The 14,510-nt window shown below is 41.1% G+C and overlaps 1 protein-coding gene across 1 annotated transcript in view; it reads right to left on the bottom strand.

Moving 5' to 3' along the window:
• Positions 1 to 5,860: 5,860 nt before the first annotated feature.
• Positions 5,861 to 14,510, bottom strand: part of LGI1 (leucine rich glioma inactivated 1) — a 36,557-nt gene continuing 27,907 nt past the window's right edge. Inside the window, exons 5-8 of the mRNA XM_061162210.1 lie at positions 13,410 to 13,481; positions 10,687 to 10,856; positions 10,248 to 10,412; positions 5,861 to 7,178 (exon numbers count right to left, since the gene is read on the bottom strand). Coding sequence (XP_061018193.1) covers positions 6,343 to 7,178; positions 10,248 to 10,412; positions 10,687 to 10,856; positions 13,410 to 13,481 — 1,243 coding nt within the window. The 3' untranslated portion in view covers positions 5,861 to 6,342. The remainder of the gene's footprint in view (positions 7,179 to 10,247; positions 10,413 to 10,686; positions 10,857 to 13,409; positions 13,482 to 14,510) is intronic.

Below are 14,510 nucleotides of genomic sequence, written 5' to 3'. Positions count from 1 at the left end.
AGATAGTGAAGGACAGGGGAGCCTGGGGTGCTGTAGTCTATGTTGTCGAAAAGAGTCAGACATGACTTAGTGACTGAACAACAACAACAAAACTGGCAAGAGGCAACATCGGAGCTGCTGGGGGTGTCTTTCTGCCAAGAATGGAGAGACTGCCTTAGGAAGAAGTCAACATGGAGGAAAATAGAGCCAAGAGTCAGAGAAAGACTGATGAACGATAATATCATCTTCATATCCAGCCCAGGTTTTTCTGAAACTAGATGCATTTTGATGTTTAAACTAGTTCAGCTGGATTTCAGCAACTGAAAACCAAAAGAATCCTGACCACTGTGTCTCCTCAGGAATCAGAAACTGGGGTTGCAAAATGGTCATGTGTATTTGGGAATTTACACAGATTATAATTCTTAAATACTCATTAAGTATGGACACAGTTTGGAGACAGGAAATGGGATTAGGCTTTTCTTCACTAGACCACTAGTAGTTGGGAATGACTTCCTGCTAGCTGAGGAAACTTGGCCAACATCACACAGCCTCAATACAATAAACCCCTCTGAACCCGATTCTATCTTAGGAAAAAACATACTGTACACCTTAAAAAACAACAGTACATATCACAACAAACCGACTCTATTTGATCATCATTCACATTTTACAGACAAGATTAACTTACCAAGGGTCACGGAACTAATAAATGGCCACATTGAGATGCAAACTTGGTCTATCTGAGTCTAAAATACATGGCGTTAACTACTCTGTCTACTGCCCTAAAGAGAAAATTGACATGGGCACCATCAGGATAGACCTACAGGCAAAAAGGGGAAAATATGAGTCACATTTCACTTCTCATATAGGACTTACTTTTGCCTCTTTAATTTTTCTGTGTGCTGCCTTTTAGAAATAAGCCCTAATGGTATACAAATCTTTTAAGCATAGGGACAATTTCTTGCTCATTTTTGCTTTGAGTTGTATACCATAGTGTTTTGCACATAGTAGGTGGTCAATAAACTTTTACAATGAAATTGAACTTTCTGTGTCCATAGGTGTAGGTATACAGTTGGAGTAGCAGAAAAAAAGGAGACAGAAATATCTAGTACTTGCCATCGTATCTACATTAGAATACATTGTGCCTAAGTGTTCTGACTTAGTTGAAAATAATTTTGTGACAAGTACAGAAAGCCACACAAAGTAATATAAAACAAAATGTGTATGTGTGTGTATGTATGTAGTGACATGTTAATAGAAGGCTACAGAAGTATCTCAAGGAATTCAACAGCAGGGAACAACACCATTGGATCGCATGAGTGATGGAGTGGAAAATGGGCAATCACTAGGAATAAGGGTGACTCACCCCCTCCCCTCTCCCACAGCCTTCTTCCTCGTCTGTCTCCCTCTGGGCTGGATGCTGTGTTGTGCTGCCTCACTCAGGAATAAATTACTTATTTCCCCAGCTTCTGGGACTACTCCCAGAAGATGGGTATCTACTGTTTGCCCTCTTTGGGGATTGCCTTGGTTGAAAAAAAACAGCCTCACTAAGGCCATGCTTTCTTCCAGGGACAGCACACCTCTGATAGAGGTATAAAGGTCTGATCCCCTTGGTCCAACTTGGGAAAACTGAGAAGGGACATCTCAGCTCTAGAGCTTCCTACAGGATTGCTTTTATTAGAACTGCATCACAAGTCAGCTACTCTCTTTGCCAAATCCTAATTCCTTCTGCCTTCCAGGTTTTGGTCTGAAAGGTACTACGTAATACTTAACTTCTCAGAGGCTGGTTCTCAGGTGACCCAAGCTGGGTCTCCAAGCCTCCCAGTCTTCTTCCCATTCTCTCTCTGCCCTTCCTTTTAATTTATTTGACTGTGTTGGGTCTTAGATGCAGCATACGGGATCTTTATTGCATCCTGAAGGACCTTCCATTGGGCACACGGACTCCCTAGTTGTGGCACGGGGGCTCCAGAGTGCTTGGGCTCGGTGATTGCAGCCCACGGGCTTAGTTGCTCAAAGTGGCATGTGGGATCTTAGTTCTCCAACCAGGGATTGAACCCGTGTTGCCTGCATTGCAAGGCAGATTCCTCACCACTGGACCACTAGGAAAGTCCCCTCCCTCCCTTTCTACTCTCCACTTTTCCCTTTCCCTTTTCTTACCCCTTCTCTCTCTTCTTCCCTTCTTTTTCCTCTCCCTCCCTCTCTCCTTCAGACTATGTAGCTTCTCACCCCTGCTTCTTTCTGTGCTTCAGCTTCATTCTCTTCTCCTCTGCTCTTCTGGTTTGTAGACCACCGTGGCTGCTCCAAACTGGAGTGGTGCCTCAGACACCATCATTGTAGCATATGCTTTTGGTTATCCACCCAGATGCCCTTTGCTAGGTTGGTGAACTCATCCGGTGGTATGGCTGCTCACATTGATTCCTGTCTCTGGAAGGTTGCCTTTAGCCAACTAGAACCTTCTCAGCTGGAGATGCCTGAGAGGTTATGCCCCACATTCTTTGGTCACTGATCATCAGATGGGGGATATAAATGTCCACCCTCCTTGCTTCAAAGCAGAACACACACTGTAGTACAATTCATTCCTGCTTTAGAGATCCCCTTGGATTCAGGCTGAAGCTAGACTTCTCCTGAAAGTACATCTTTACATCTTCCCCGCTCCGTGCTCCTCCCTGTCCCTTACCTAAGAGCACTCCTTCAGTAAATCCCGCTGTTTCAAGGGAACATGATTTAAGATCATCCCCTTACAGGTATGGTGCCTGGGACCAATTGACTCAGATTCTGCTGCTCTAGTTCCAGATATCCAGGAAGGAGGATGGATTGGCTCAGGCTGAGCCAGCTGAGCTTCTTAGATTGGGGTTTAGGTGTTCAGTTATTTATGGCTGGGTATAAATGACCCAGTTGCATAGTACAGGGTAGATGAGGGGTACAGAGAGAGAGGGCAACTCTCAGAAAAGTCGATTCCTGCAAGAATGGATGTGACCACGTGTCCTCCTTCTCAGTCTTTCTTGAATTTGTTATCTCAGTCAGCCTCCTCATTCCTCACCCTCTCTCCAATCAGAGGGTTCGATTTTGAAAGGTAGCACAATGTAATGGAGAAAGGACTGGGCTGAGCGTCAGGAGGCCTGGGTTGTAACCTGCTTCACATCTGCAGGTCTCAGTTTCGAGGTAAATTAGACAGTTTGTTTGCTGACTTAAATAGTCAATGCCTCTATTAAAGCAAATGGCCAGAATCTAGATCCAAAACCTCTGCATCTCTGAAGTCAGCAGAGTGCCTGGCACAGAGTCTGAACACCGTTAACATATAGAAAACAGTAGGTAGCCTTTAGAAATGAAATGACAATGAATTACATCAAGGCAATAAGGTAGAACATGACCCCAAAGCATACAATATTCTGGGTGTGGGGCCCACTAGTAATAACTGGTACTTGCATGCTCAGTTGCTTCAGTCATGTCCGACTCTTTGCAACTCTGTGGACTGTAGCCTGCCAGGTTCCTCTGTCCAGGAGATTTCCCAGGCAAGAATACTGGAATGGGTTGCCATTTCCTGTTCCAGGGAATTTTCCCAACCCAGGGATCAAACCCTCGTCTCCCGTGTCTCCTGCATTGCAGGTGGATTCTTTACCGCTTTGTGCTCTTCTCTGCTAAGCACGCCATGTACTGTTCTGATTATTGCTGCTAAAAAGTCACCCCAAAACTTGGCCTTTTAAAATAACAATTTTATTAATGCTCATAGATACTGTGGGTCAGAAATTTCGGCAGGGTATCATAGGAATCGCTTGTCTCTGCTCCATGATTTCTGGATCTTCAGTTGGGAATATTTGCCAGTCTGTGGTGACTTGACAGCTGAGAGCTGAAATCATCTGGAGGCATCTTAGCTCACAAAAATGGTGGCTGATGTGGCAGTTGGCTGAGACTTCATCTGGGGCTGTTGACCAAAGCTTGGGCTTCCTCAGAATGGTGGCTTGGGCTAATAATAGCACTTTGTATGCAGCGGCTCAGGCCTCCAAAAGAGATCCTCCCAGTTTCACAAGGCAGAAGCTTCATTGTTTTTATGACTTCACTTCAAAAGTCAAACTGCATCGTTCCTACTACATTTTGTCAGTCACCAGGCCATGCAGATGGAAGGATCAAGAAATTAGGCATCATGTCTTGATGGTGTTAGGGCAAGGTTCTCATAGAGCATGTAGGATGGGAAATATCGTTGTGGCCATATTTGTAAAATTCAATTCACCATGTGTGCCTTGTTTCATTTAATCCTTCTGTTGTCCTTGGAGTAGGCATCGTTGTCCTTACAGATGAAGAAACTGAGGCTCAGCAAGGCCATGTAGCTTGCCTGTGAACAAAGCCAGTACATGACAGGACAGGACTTAAACCCACTCTGTACCAAGCAGGTGTTCTCTAACAGAGGTGCATGCTAAGTGGCTTCAGTTGTGTCCAACTCTTTGCAATACCATGGACTGTAGCCTGCCAGGCTCCTCTATCCATGGGATTCTCTAGGCAAAAATACTGGAGTGGGTTGGCAGGCCCTCCCCAGTGAATCTTCCTGACTCAGGGATCGAATCTGCAAGTCTTAAGTCTCCTGCACTGACAGGCATGTTCTTTACTACAAGCACCACCAGGGAAGCCCCCCTCTAACACACATGTGCTACTTATTGGACAAAGGAACGAAGAAAGTCAGACATTCGAAGGCCAGATCTCCCTATGTGCAGGATTGGGAGTGGGTGAGTCTTTTCGTCCCCCCATAACCCTGATGTCAGAGTTGATATCTTCCCCATGGGGTAAAGGAATCTGGTTCCTCTGCATAGCTCCCCAAGGTGTTACTTCCCAGAGACTATGTAACTATTATGTGTACCTTTAATGCCTCAAGTTTGCCAGATACATGCTGCCAGAGTTGCTGTCTGTCCCACCTGCCCCCCTAATCATTCAGCAAAAGAGTCTGAGCAACAGTAAGCCTGAGGAAGCTCTGATCCCCTCCATGAAGGCAGCACACAGAACCAAATCATGCCAAGAATATCTCCTCTGCCCTGATTCCCTTTTGAAATCATCTCTTCCCTTTATCTTCAAACAAGGACCACTTCTTCCAGGAACTCATCTTGGACACTCCTATGATACTTAAAATCAGAATGTTTAGGTGACATTTGGCACTCACAGCTTATTCTGTAGTTTTTTGTGTCCTAATCACCCTGTTAGTCTTCTAAGACCCCACAGATCAAGGACTATGCTCTATTCCTGTTTTCCTCCCCCAACCACAGAAAAGATACCCCATTAGTAGGTACTCAGTAAATATGACTGATTAGATCAAAGGGCCTTGTGAAGTTTATTTTTAAGTTTATAACATGTGCATCTTCAAAAGTAGTTTTTGAGAACCTACTCTATCAAAGGCATTGTGCTAGGTGCTAACATACCATGTGATCCAGGAGCAGGAATTTAGAAAGTCAGATCTGATCCTTGTGGGCACTCAGCAGTATGTCAGTAACATGTCAGAACTGATGTCTAGAAGCAAAGCGTCCTTGGTTAGATTGAGGCCTTGGTATCGGATATATCAGATGCAAGTGCTGTAAGGTTAAAATCTCTGTCAGCTGTCAGATGATTTGAGAGTCAGACATTTAGAAGTCCCTGAAGAAGGCTTTAAAAATCCAAGATCTTGAATTTAGCTTCTATAAATTCCCCAAATGATGTTTTTAGCTGGAGCTATCACATAGGAAAGGATGGGCCTAACTGTCTAATTGGCCATCTTGTAACAGGTAAGTTTCTCTACTCTTCTTCCATTTGTCACTATTTCACCCCAAAGTGTTCCCCAAAACCATGCCCTTTAGAAACACCTTTGAATATTCAAACTCAGCTGATCAACCTGATAATAAATGATAGGCAATCAATATGAATGTTCATCTTCACTCATTATTTACTACATAAATTCTCGATCCAAATATAACCCCATTGTATAAAACTCTTTACTCAACATACTATTACCAAGAATAAAATAACTCCTGTAAATAATTACCTTTGGGATATGAAAGAAAATGTAAACATTTTATTTGGCAGTTGTTTCTGAACACATGAATAAATAAATGGAAAAGTACATATTCATATTTCTTTTTGGAGTAACAGATACCATTAAACGCTTATTTACACATCTTCACTGCAAAGAACAGTTACACAATTCAGTTTTGTCTTATAAAAGGTAACTTCCCACACCACTGGACTGGACAGGTAAAGATGGAGATATGGGTAGTGCTTGGTTCTAGCAGTCTCAATGTTTGAAAGGCATTCATTTGCAAGTGTGAAAAGAAGAGTCATCATGCATTTGAGTTCATCCGGATCATGTACTGTAGAAAGTTACTGATGGCAGCCACAGAATTTGGTGTGTCATGCGCTTAAGTCAACTATGACATGTTTGTAAATCTGTGTGTTTCCCTTAAAACTGGAAGCAAAAAGAAAATTGCGTTTATTAATGGACACATGCGTGAATGATCTTGGTGCCTGAACATTTAATTCCTGAAATTTCACAAATTTGGCTTTCTCTGCATCCCAGTTATACACTTGAGTAAAGGAATAATCACTTCCAAGAATTGCATATTGGTAGTTATTTATCTGAAGAGGCTGGAACACCATGGATCCTCGTGATGGCATCCTCTGAATATCCTGAAATGAGGACCCTCCCCATTTCATTACTTTGGAATCACCAATGAATCTTGTCAAGCAGATGTACACATCGCCTTTCACTGAGAAGTGCTTAACGGCATATACATCCTCCATGTTGGGGATGTCAGTCTGGTTAGTGAATAATTGTATTGCTTTGTTCCACTGATAAATGACAGGACGCTGGGAACTGCTGGACAGTATTAAATGAGGCGTTCTGAGAGTCTGAGGTGTTCTGGCTATTTCTAGATATTCCACATCAGTATCCCTGTACCACGCATGTAAAGATTGATGGGAGTAGAATCCATTTCCGTTCCACTTATAAATGGTAGTGAAACCAGCTTTTGAACTGTCAGCAACAACGAAGTACCAGTTGTTTTCAATCTTGAATGTTTCAATGTCATTGGGTTTTCGAATTTTGAGGATTTCAATATCCTGGATTTTTATGAATTTATTTGCAAAACTGTCTCGCTTATAGATGTGAGAGCCACCAAACAGCTGGGCCACAATGACATAGAGCTGAGTTTCAATGACTATAGGCTTGCACACTACAGTGGACGTGCCTGGGAAAGACAAATGAGAGATTAGGAGGATGGCCATCCTTCTCTTGGAGCATGTTAATACACAGGCTGAGACCATGCAGCTGCCACCAAACTCTTGTTTCAGCCTGAAATAAGAGATTTCTTTCGTTGATTAGGCAAAGCCAGTTTTTTAATCAGATCCAGTGGCAACAAGACTGTGCCTTTTTGCCTCATGGAGCCTTGTTACCAACAGTAGAGTTGTCTTGTCACATCCAATGTGTACTAGACATTCAGGACACATGGCTACAGCCTGAGTTTTCCCTCTCACTTCTTCTTCTTCATTGTCTTTAATTTTTAAAAAAAAAATTTTTGGCTGCCCCACGTGGCAGGTGGGAGCTTAGTTCCCCGACCAGGGATTGAACCTGCGCCCCCTTCATTGGAAGTGCAGAGTCTTAACCACTGAATTGCCAGTGGAAGACCCTGGAAGACGGTGATGGAAGTCCCTCTTCTTTGTCTTTTTTTTTTTTTTTTTGGCCATGCCACACATGGATCTAGTTCCCTCAATCAGGGATTGAACAGGGAAAGCAGTGAGTACTAACTACTGGACCGTCAGGGAGCTCTCTCTCCTCTCACTTCTTATGGAAAAGAATCATTGCTTTCCCTGACGTATCAATGAGTTAGTCACAGTAATTCTAGTGGAAACTGCCATTTATTGAGCACCTACTTTATGCTTTGCCAGATCATCTCATTAAATTTCCCACCAATCTTAAGAGATAACTATTATTATTACCCTTCCTTTTGCAGGTGAGCAGGCTGAAAGTCAGAGAGGTTCGATGCTGCTAGAAGGCAGAGTTGGGATTCAAGCCCAAGGCTACCAGTGTCCCTATGCTTTTAACTTAACCCAGGGCGAGGAGTTAGCTATATTGGGGCTTCCAACTTGGGCTTGGATTCCACAAGGTTCTAGGATAACCTCACCAAGTCTTGAGCAGTGGCCTGGGCAGCCCACAGCTCTATCTTCAATTGCTGTGTTCTCTGTAATGAATGGTTTCTAGCTCTAGAATCCACTAACTTTCCCCTAAGAAAAGAGAGATGTCACTCGGGATTTTTCTGAAGCTTTAGGTCACTAGTGGCAAAAGAGAAGAAGGAAGAATCCTTAAGAAAAGGGAAAGAGGGGTACAGTCGTGGGCGAAGCTCCTGAAAGTTACTTTGGGAAATCTCAGAAAAACTACATGGGGGTCTGTCAGAAGCCTAGCTCAGTATCCTTTGTTAAGAGTTTAAGTTATCAATAGATTCTGATCTTCTAGAGGGAGGTTGGTTCTCTGAAACCCAAAGAGAGCAAGGCAAATCTAGCCCCAGGCTTTTTCTAACTGCAGCTGTAAGGGCTTTGAGGTAATAAGTTCCACATCGACTCTTTCTATTAATTGACTGCATGCATAGGCAAAATTATTCTATTTATGACCCTTTTCAAGACTCAGCTGATTCTGTGACCTTAAGAAAATCTCTTCTCTGGGATTCAGTTTTCCCTTCTATACAGTGAAAGTTGGAACTAGATTAGAGATGGCTGCTGGTTTTCAATCATGTACCAATATTGATTGATTGATTGGGACTGCCTGGAGAACTGTATTAAGAAGGATTCTGTCCTCTGCAAGAAAGAACATCATGATAGATTAACAGTGTCTATATGGGGTGAGGGAGGGGATAGTGACTGCATATATGACATATATTCATCATCCTGGACTAGATAATGTCATCTGGAAGTCTGCAAATATATGATTCATTTTTCTTTCAAGTGTTCATCTAAAGATTCATTCATGGCAATTGAGAGACTGTACGCATGTAAGAAGAAGCTGGTTTAGATTGCACAAAGTCCTGCTGCAATCCACTGGAGAACTGAGGGGGCTTCAGGAGAAAGGGAAGCATAGCCTTCCTCCTTGAGAAGGAAAGAGGATTGTAGGAGGGTCTCAGTTTGGAGGGGATTCAGTTATCTGGGCACCTCAGTCTTAGCTAAGACCAAAACTTGCCCTGATCCTTTGAGCAATAGAGTTGATGACTGCCAACAAAATCTAGTTATAACCATCCCAGCCTTGTCGAGTGGGTGACCTTCTATGGGAATGTGGGAGTGCTCTCAGAAGCAAGTTTAACGGTGTTAGAAGCTAACGCTGATGTGAAGGTGATTTCAGAGGGAGCCTCATGTTCTAATTTATGACTTAACACTTAAAAGTTTTTGAAATGAGGAAGAAACTTAAGAGGTGACCTAAGTAAAAGTTTTCATGGGAAAAAAAAAAAAGATTTCCATCATCAAATTAAATGCAAAAAATACTAGAAAGAGGTTTGTGTCCTCACTGCAGGATTTCTCAGAGCCTCTAATGTGTGTTATTATGAATCTCCAAGAGGGAGATATGGGTCCCAAATTTACTGGACCATAAAACCCTTATGTCACAAGTCATACATGAACATTTTGCAGAAGTAATGTTTTTGCAATAAAATTTGAGATTCTTCGATCTAAAATAAACTCAATTCTGTAGTTAAAAAAATGGACCCAGTAAGAGTGTGGCTTAACTAGTTTGTTTGTGGCAGAACCTAGATAGAACTCATAATTCTTAGTCCAGTACTTTTTCTTTCAAGAAAAATAACCCACTTTTTATTGCGTATTTACTGAGATAGGTCCTATGCTGAGTTTCTTGAACATGTGCTCTCATTATTTCGTAAGAGCCCTGCAAGTTAGATATTAGTATTACCATTTTACAACTGAGGAAATTAAGCTTTAGGGAACAATCTCAAATGGTAGATTTAGGATTCAAATGATTCTAAACCTGGTAGCTCAATTGGTAAAGAACTGCCTACTGTTCTAGAGACCCAGGTTTGATCCCTAGATTGGGAAGATCTCCTGCAGTAATAAATGGCAACCCACACCAGTATTCTTGCTCGGAAAATCCTATGGACAGAGGAGCCTGGTGGGCTACAGTCCATGGGGTGGCAGGAGTTGGACACGATTTAGCGACTGAACTACAAACCTGCCAAAAGCATTCCCTGATATCATTCATCTTTTCTTTTTGCCCTTGACCCAAGCAGTTTAACTTTCCATTCAAAATACAGTCAGCCTTTTCATACCTGTGATGTTGTCATAATTCCGGAAGGTCTTTTCTACATGGTCCCATTCAAGGAAAATGCACTTTCCAGTAAAAGGCTGAGCAATGACGACATACTCATCGTTCATATAAGAAAAAGTATCTATGGACAGTGATTGATAAGGCAGGTCTTGAGACTTTGCAAACTCTGCAAAAATTGAAAATGATGATTAGTAGCTGTGCTAATGCCTCATTCGTTGGCTAGATCTAAAATGTCCATAAGAAATACATTTATTCTAGAGAAACAGTAAAATGGTAGTTTTACTTTGCTTTTAAACACATGAAGTTTTAATGGTTCATAATATCTTTAAATTGCTTAGTTGGTTTTTAATGTATAAAAAATATCAGTTCCTGCATATGTTAAAAAAAAAATGTAACCCTTAGTTTAATTTTATGAGATGGAATAATTTGGAATACATTACCTGTAATGATGCAATCAAAATCCTTAGAGGAAAGACTATTGATTTTGCGCTTCTTGTATTCCGGAGGGCCTTCACAATAGATGTCTTCGACAGTTGCATTGGTGTGGCTTAGCCATTCCACCAGCCACTTCAGTTTACAGTCACAATTAAATGAATTACCTCTCAGGTCACTGAAAGACAAACTTCAGCTGCTTTTGATATACAAGGGTCCTTCCTTCATAGGCATGACTCTTACCATAGCAATTACATGAGCAGGACGCCCTCACCTGGTTTTATATCATGCCTCATAATCTACCTTGAACCTGTCTGATCGTTCACTTTGGGCTCAGAGAGGACCACAGTGCACCCTTGCAAGCCACCCCAGTCAATGGAACCTCATAACTTACTCCCTCTTGGATTCAAAGGTAGTTCAGTCTAGAGCTGTGCTGTCCATAGGAACACAATATGAACCATATATGTAGTTTAAAAATTTTCTATAGACACATTAAAAAAGTAAAAAGAAACAGATGAAATTATTTTTAATATCATATGTTATGTAACCCAATACATACAGAATTTTATCATTTTGACATATAGTGATATGAAAATTACTTATGAGATATTTTGCATGCTTTTTCTATACTAAGTCTCTGTGGAGTCCAACGTGTATTTTATGCTTACAGTATATCTCAATTTGGATAATAAAACTTCAGCAGAAGTTCCTGATTTGTGCTTAGATTTAATAAAATTCACAGTTAAAAAAAAAAGATTCATACACCCGATTTGTTCCAAGCATACCTAAAAGTTTTCCAATAATTGAACAGAAAAATCAGTTCTTAAATTTAGTTTTTTATTTGATTAAAAAAAAAAAAAAACTAAGTAAAATTTAAAATTCAGTTTCTCAGTCACACTAGGAACACATTTTAAGTGTTCTGTGATCACACGTGCGGCTACCATATTGGGCAACACGGGTTCTAAAACACAGAATGTAGTGACTGTTGGACCATATTTAATTAAACCAAGTGAGCTATTTGCTTTTCTTCTTCCTCACAGATGTAATTAATCCTGATCCTATTCCATGGTCTTCAAATTCAATTTTAATAGGAAATGACTTAGATACAGCCGAGTTAATGCAGACATACAATAGCTCATGCCCATAATAAACTGCACAGCACAGATAGTTTAAATTTCCACATATGATCCCAACTCATCAGTTCTCTGTTTATTTGCATTGTTTCTGCTCAGAAATCCAATCTCTTTCCTAAAACTCGTCTCTGTCACATAGAATTCCTAAGATAGGTATTGTCTACTTTTCACACAGCACAAGAATAATTTTTAAGTGTTGGAGCACTTAAAAATGTGTTTTAAGGGATAAAGAAAACCAAGAAATCTACTAAAAGGCATATTGGCATGGATCCTTGCACTTCTTAGATAATTCTTGATTTGGGCGTATCAAGGTAGGCCAAACCCATGATAGGATTCCTTGGAGAAACTGAGCCCTTTTCAAGTGACTTTTCTTTTGCTAGCGTGCGGTTTAGACTGACATAATGTTGGGCCAGAGGGTCTCCAAACAAGCTATATCCCCAAGTCTGCCATGGAGTTATCTAACTTGCAAGACATTCGTAGGACTGACTTCATATCCCAAGACTACTCTGACCCAGAAATAATGAGTGTCAACTTTTCTGATCTATTGCAAACCAGAGTGGATAACTGTGGTCTGTCCAAGACTCTTTGGAAGTATCCTGATTCTGACAGTCTCTTGGAAATAAACCATCTTTCAGGAATTGGGGTAATAGGCATGGAGGAGGGGCTGGGGGAGTACTACAAGGAACAAAGAAAGTTTTTCACTAGCTAGCTGATTTGATGTTAAATACTGGTTTTAGGCGAGGATACTTGACTCAAATTTTGTTGGAGAAAAGTTGTTTTGAATATATATTCTATAGCAAAGGACCTGATAAATATGGTTGTTTTCACACATCTTTCGTTTGTTCCTATGTTCTACCTTGTGGCATTTAAATACCTTTCTAATGTTTTGGAAGGCACTTATTGAAGCTAAATTGCTTTTGAGACGGTTAGGCATACATTACTTGCTTTGCTTACTGCAAAATATACAAATTCCTTCCAAAGATCTTTCACTCTGAGGCTTAAAAGTCAAAGTTTGAAAGCTCTTTTGTTTGAAAAAGGGTCAAAAATAATTAAGTTCATTCCCTTCCTGGGGCTTAAGCCAAATTCCTGGGGATTAAGCCTAGGGTTGTTGTTCAGAGTAATGAGAGAAAAGGCAAACTTTTCTCCCTTCCCCCACTTCCTGCTCCGTTTCTCTGTTTACTGACCAACCCATGGGTGTAACCTTTCATCTTTATTCTGTCAGTTACCCAGACTTCTTTGTGTTTTTCCTTTGTTGTCCCATTTCCTGAACCCCGTGAGAAAAAAAAAAAGGCTTCTTGAAATTTCTATCTAGCTCTCCTCTTCCCCTGTCTCCCCCCAAGTCGCTTGTCATCAGTCCCTCCCATACAGACACACACTTTATCAAAGGAAAGCTTAGGGTTACGTTTTCAAACTATAGTGGAGGAAACCCTAGGAGACTCAAACAGTAGTCCAACTAAATTCAAAATTTAAGACAAATTAAAATTTTAAATTTCTCATTTAATTTAAAGCCAATTAAAATTTTTAATAATCAACACCAGACTTCTTTGTTAACTACTGCAAATTAGTTAATTAATCAGTGATTTCTTAGGTCCTCTTACACATTTGTTAAAGAATCCAGGCCTTTGAAAATATCTTTTGGGAGAGTCTGGAGATTGTTGTTTGCAAGGCTCCTGGAAAAAAAAAAAAAAGAGTAACGTAAACTGTAGTCATAAACAAAATACATGCATTTATGGCCCTTTTTGTGTTATGGTATTAAACAAAATGAACAAGGAAACACTCCAAAATACCAGTAACAAAACAGTGCCTGGGCATTGGTCTTTCTATTTATTTAGCACCGAATGGAGCATCACACTCTCAGACAACTAAAGGTTGCCTTCCCGTGTCTGTCCTCTCCATGCGCTCCCCCCTCACACTCAGGCCGCCCTTCCCCTCCTTCCCTCCCCTCACTGGCTCCAGGAGTAGCTCAACCACCAGCTCTTAGAACCCACAGCTCTCAAACTTGGAGGCCTGTCTAACTACTCCCACTCTAGCACACTCTTTTTGCCTATTCTTTTTCTACATGTTTTTCCTTTTTAGCTCCATTCATTCATCCCTCCTTAGAAAATAGCTTCCTCATAAATATCCATCTATCCAATCATCCATTCATCCTGTTTAATCATCTTTTTTTCCTTCTTACAGTTCTTGCCCTATTATCACAGGAATTGTTTTCTCCTTCTCTATTTGTTCTTCCACATATTGCTAAAATGATTCTGATTCTAATCAAGAGTAATGAGCAGGAAACAGTCCTGATAGTATCAAGGAAAAGGTCATGTGTCCACACTGCAGAATTGTGCACGTAACCGGGAGCAGATACTGTATGACGGGAAGGGTGACTAGGTACTGGTGATTTGTCTTTAATCAGCACTATACATATACTTGCATTTCCCAGGTGGCTCAGTGGGTAAAGAACCCACCTGCCAGTGCAGGAGACTCAGGTTCAATCCCTGGGTCGGGAAGATCCCCTGGAGGAGGGCATGGCAACCCACTCTAGTATTCTTGCCTGAAGAATCCCATGGACAGAGGAGCCTGGCGGGCTACAGTTTATAGGGTCACAGAGTTGAACTGAATCGACTGAGCATGCATACATACGTATACATGTTATATACTTTCCTTAGAAGCGGTTTTAATTTTCACAATAAAAATTGAAAATTAAAACAAAG

Source organism: Dama dama, chromosome 15 (assembly GCF_033118175.1).
Source record: "Dama dama isolate Ldn47 chromosome 15, ASM3311817v1, whole genome shotgun sequence".
In the NCBI taxonomy this organism is placed as follows: domain Eukaryota; kingdom Metazoa; phylum Chordata; class Mammalia; order Artiodactyla; family Cervidae; genus Dama; species Dama dama.
The sequence above is the reverse complement of the archived record's forward strand: the minus strand, read 5'-3'. Positions and strand labels throughout refer to the sequence as shown.